General features: G+C 35.2%; 1 protein-coding gene across 2 annotated transcripts; it reads left to right on the forward strand.

Moving 5' to 3' along the window:
* The first annotated feature begins 568 nt into the window (after positions 1–568).
* On the forward strand, positions 569–2,063 carry LOC114743760 (transcription factor BEE 3-like). 2 transcript variants are annotated; one of them, XM_028931984.1, is made up of 6 exons: positions 569–880; positions 960–1,079; positions 1,186–1,251; positions 1,350–1,418; positions 1,495–1,572; positions 1,712–2,063. In XM_028931984.1, exons 1-6 carry the CDS (start codon positions 572–574, stop codon positions 1,811–1,813), a joined length of 744 nt encoding a protein of 247 aa, XP_028787817.1. In that variant the 5' UTR covers positions 569–571; the 3' UTR covers positions 1,814–2,063. The 2 variants fall into 2 exon arrangements, with proteins under 2 accessions (XP_028787817.1, XP_028787820.1); XM_028931987.1 differs by having other exon boundaries at positions 569–832.
* The last annotated feature ends 2,952 nt before the right edge of the window (positions 2,064–5,015 follow it).

The following is a 5,015-nucleotide window of genomic DNA, read 5'->3' on the forward strand; positions in this document are numbered from 1 at the left end:
TCTCTCTCTCTCTCTCTCTGTGAGGGAGAGGGGGTAACCTTTGTTGAGAGCAAAACTAAAAGAGACATGGAGTAACCTTTGTTGAGAGCAAAACTAAGTTATAGCTCATTTATAATCATAACAAAGAGAAAGAGTTACATAGTTTAATGGTCCTTTCCTAAATACTCATTTATATGACACAACTTAATGAAAATGAAAAGAGAACACATAAATATTTATACTTGACAAGAATTTCCAGCCAGGCTGTGCCTTCAACCAAATGTATTTTTATACAGTGAAAAAAGAAATATTAGACGCAAGGTAACGAAAGGGACCCAGAATTTGAAAGAGTCCGAAAATCATAAGTGCTTTTTCTCCCAAAACCTGAAGTCCTTATTGTCATTGGACATATTCCCCTTTGTACTGTGAGTGGGACCCAACCAGGGAACACAAATGCAGAAGCTTGCCACCTCACCATGCTTCTCCTTTTCATTCATCAAACGTGCCTTCAATCCTGCTATATAAATACCACTCTCGTTCCCATCACCCTCTGCCATCTAAGCATCTCACAAACACTGCAACCTCAACTCACATGGCTGAATTCACAACAGATTTTCAAAGTTTTAGACCCTCCTTTCCTTTCTTAGACGTTGATCCAAACTTGGAACTTATAAACCAGTTCACAGGCATGATGAGCCCCCTTGTCCTGGACAACTCTAATCTCAATGTCCAGAGCTTGATTCCCTTCTCTCAAGAACCTGATTTTCCAGAAAATTTCCCCGTTTTACCGGCAGAAAATGAAATCCAGGATAGTCAAAAGAGGAAAGCGATGGATGTTACGGAAACCAGTTCTGTAAGTCCAACTCCTGCAGTTTCTGAGAGTGGAAGCAAGGTCGTTAGTGTATGTTAATGTTCATCTTCTTGTTCAACTTTATATGCTAGACAGAAACTGACGGATTTTTTGTTGGTTATGTTTTCAGAGTTCTGGAAGAGGTAAGAGAACAAAGAGCAATGTAGCAGAAGAAGGTAAACCAAAGGAAGTGGTTCATGTCAGGGCCAGAAGAGGTCAAGCTACAGACAGTCACAGTTTAGCAGAAAGGGTATAGTTCCTATATTAAACTTATAAAAATATGTTTCTTGCCTCTTAGTCTGAAAAGAATGCGAGTTTGATTCATATATTGTAATCATTAATCTTTATATGTTCAGGTCAGAAGGGGGAAAATCAACGAAAAAATAAGACGCTTGCAGACCATTGTCCCAGGATGCTACAAGGTAAAAGAAAACAAAACACACACACACACAAACACATATTCTGTAAGCTCAATTTATTTGCGTCCGTGATACAAAATTTATGAATAAAAATTTTTCAGACCATGGGTATGGCGGTGATGTTGGACGAGATTATAAACTATGTCCAGTCCTTGCAGCATCAGGTGGAGGTAAGCAATCAAAAGTTGAAAAGAAGTATATCTTTCAAATCAAGAACATTAAATTGAAGTTTGGTTATATCTGCAGTTTCTATCTATGAAGCTGACTGCGGCAAGCACCTTCTACGATTTCAATTCAGAGACAGACGCTATAGAAGCAATGCAGGTTTGAATTTCACTGAAGGGAATACATATATATATATATATATATATATTTATATATATGTTTGTTTTAGACTTGTATCACTATTTGATGATAATAGCAGAATTATCATGTACTGAATTATTGATTTGATTTGGGTCAGAGAGCAAGGGCATTCAAGGCAAAAGGATTATCCTCAAGAAATGATAGTGAAGAAGGATATGGCGGAGGGGTTTCTTGCTTTCATCCAACTTGGCCTCTCTAGTTTCAGTTTTGGGGAGTTCTATGATTCTGTCTCATCAACCACGGAAAATTATTAATAGATTAAGAGGACGCTCCATAACTTGTCCTTTTCTTTTCAAATGAAAGCATCCATTTGTTTCCACACCATGCTGTAGCTGAATGTGGACATTCTTGCTTGTAAAGTCCCTCTCAAATGTCGCAAGCTTATATAAAAGCTTAGATTTTCATGTATTTGTGTACAATCCTTCAAATAAGTGGATAAATATATGGATCATTAATATGCAAGTTCTCTTGTTAATAAGGTTAAAAAAAAGAAAAAAGAAAAAGCTAACATGACTATAATTCCTACCGTGATCGGACATTACATAACTCATATTTTAAAAAGATCACACATTTTACTTGGGAGACTTCAACTCATCACTTTGTTGTAAAGTTTAACTATGCAATGAGAGTGCAGCTGCTATCGTGATGCGGTCATTCTTCATGGGAAAAGAAGGAACGCATTCTATAATTTGAGTTGAAAGAAATAATTCAACAAGAACTTCATGTATTATTGACTTTTGACGTCACTTTAACGAGGATTGGATTTAACAAGATTAGCGATTTTTACCTCATGCCTAATTTTCATTTGCCATTAAATATAATAAAAATTGAAGCAACGTTTGCCTGCAAAAGTATTGGTAAAGAAAACTACCTAGAAAACCCTTCTAAAGTAATTGTCTTTGTTCCCCCAAGTTCTTCACATGTAACCACACTAATCTGCTGCCACCAATGGACCAGCCAGGAGGTCCATGTATTGTAGGACCTAAGCGACAACAAGTTGCATGAAGATCCCTCTTGTCAGTAAAAAAAAAAAAAACACACACACACACACGTATTCTATCAACGGTGGTCGGATTAAGTAAATGGGATCCAATACTCCTCAAACAAGAGAGGTGAAAAGACTGAACTTTATAAAATGAAAAAAAAAAAAAATCACTGGATCAATTACCCTATTTGAGTCTGACATTATACATTTGAACTTATATTAGTTGATGGCACTTTCACATCAGATAATTATACTGTGCATATATATTCTATTCCCTTTTTTTTGGTAAGATATTCCATTCCCTTTTGAGAGTTAAAAGAGAAGGTTTTAGCGCAGAAAGGGAAATCAGAAAACTGGGCAGATGCAAATGAAGGAACAGTCTAGGGCATCCACTTGAAGAAAGGAACTGATGAAATCTTATGGATGTGGCCACATCATTAAGTGAATGATTGAAGAGGAGAATTAAAAGAGAGAGAGAGAGAGAACATTAGGAATACCATAATAACATATATGTTGTCTTTCTTTAGTGACAAAGGAAGGTGGATTAGATTCATTGTATCCATGAAACCGGGACGAGAAGAGGACAGCTCGAATGGGCCACAGCATGCTCAAAAGAGGATGGGCATTGTAGCTTCTCCAACTTCTCAAATATATATGATCACTTCTTGTGAACCTTTTCTACCCACACTTTTGCTGCCCTCTCTCCTTCTCAATCTTTCTTGTCTGCCCCACTTTTGACCATCCTCTTGTCTTCCCCTCTCACCTAAGTGCATGAACAATGCTCCTCCAGCCTATTTATCAGACCCTGCCTATTGGTTCTTTTTATAAAACCCTTTTACAAAGTCTAATGAATTGTGACTGACTCAGAAAAACGCCTTTGTTTCTTTTCTCTTGACTTAAATAACAGTTTTTTCATCCTCTTCTTCTCTCTCAACTAACTATACCACCAATTAAAGGTAATTTTCTTGGTCTGTAAAGATGTTAGCATTTAACTCTTCTTTCTCTCTATATTAACTATACCACCAATTAAAGGTAATTTTCTTGGGTTGTTAAAATGTTAGCATTTAACTAATTTTAACTAACTTTCTAAACTCATGAAAGTAGTTAACAAGGCATTACAAAAAGGACTGGAGGGAGTGACTTAGAATGCCGATTCAAAGCAATATCTATCCTTTATATTTACAAAAACAAATACATATAGCATATTTGGGGGGAAAAAACAGAGAAAAGAAAGAGGACCATTATAAACTAGGATTGGGGCATATACATCAATATAATATGGAAAATTCAGTTCAGATTCAAGGGGTCTTGAACCAATTAAGACGGTGATGGTATACCTTTAATTATCTAAAGAATAGATATATAAATATGGCAAGATACACTTTTATGTATGTAGATGAATATGGATTTAAATGTTGGGACAAGTATTAAAAGGAAGTAGTTGGAATTGGAGAGAGAAGTAATAAAGATGGGCAAGTTCATGGACCTAGGAGGGGTCACTATATATATATCCATGTATGAAGATTGTGAAGTGAAAGTGGAAGTTGTTAGCTGTTCAGGTAGCTAGCTGATATCATATGCCCACTAAAACAGCCAAAACGGGAGCAAAATTATGTGTATGTGCTTGTTTGGTCTCAGACTTGGAGATTCAAATCAAAACAAAGCCGGCTAATAGACTAGCTTTATTTTGTTGTTATCTCTTTAAAGGGAGCATGATCACTTTCCACTATTGTGGTCAATTGATGTTTACTTAACAGGACAGCTCTTGCACCAAAGATGGCAGTCCACATTGGAGTTGAGTGACTCTGAGTTGGCCATTGCTTGTTGGATTTATATAGGCTAATAATTAACTCATACAACAGTAATTTCTGCCTCTAGTCCATTTAATTTGGTTTGTATAGTCATGGTAATTCTCATTATATTGCTTCCAAGTTAACAATTTTAATCTGAAAGTGAAATTGGGGTAGATATGAATTGAAAATCATGTTAAATAATCATCGGTTATTATGCAAATTTTGACTTTAGATAAAACTAAGTGCATGCTTCTTTGTTAAATAAAGTTTTTGAAAAAGAATCATACTTTTCATAACTTATAAATACAGCAATTGTCTATAAGTTATACATACATACTTCTCATATAATTTTGAAATATATACGAACAAAGTTTTCATGAAAGAATCTCAGACTTCAATAGAAGTACAAAAAAAAAAGACCCTGTAAAATTGACCTGATATTGATGACATGAGAATTCAACCAAACCGGTCAAAACAGGTGAATCGGTGTTATAAACAGTTGAGAATTTTACAGAACTAGCCAAAAAGAAAACAAGTAGAAAATTATTTTCCGTTAAAAAATAATCTTTAAAATATTTGTTATTTCTATATTTTGGTATAATATACGCATTATTCTTATGTAT

This window comes from Neltuma alba, unplaced genomic scaffold (assembly GCF_004799145.2).
Source record: "Neltuma alba isolate B1F8T4 unplaced genomic scaffold, ASM479914v2 tig00000656_pilon, whole genome shotgun sequence".
In the NCBI taxonomy this organism is placed as follows: Eukaryota; Viridiplantae; Streptophyta; class Magnoliopsida; order Fabales; family Fabaceae; genus Neltuma; species Neltuma alba.

Coding starts and splice junctions, on each gene's coding strand:
- LOC114743760 (XM_028931984.1), top strand. CDS start 572: ATGGCTGAATTCACAACAGATTTTCAAAGTTTTAGACCCTCCTTTCCT. Junction 1,419..1,494: donor CCTTGCAGCATCAGGTGGAG/GTAAGCAATCAA, acceptor TTATATCTGCAG/TTTCTATCTATGAAGCTGAC. Junction 1,573..1,711: donor ACGCTATAGAAGCAATGCAG/GTTTGAATTTCA, acceptor GATTTGGGTCAG/AGAGCAAGGGCATTCAAGGC.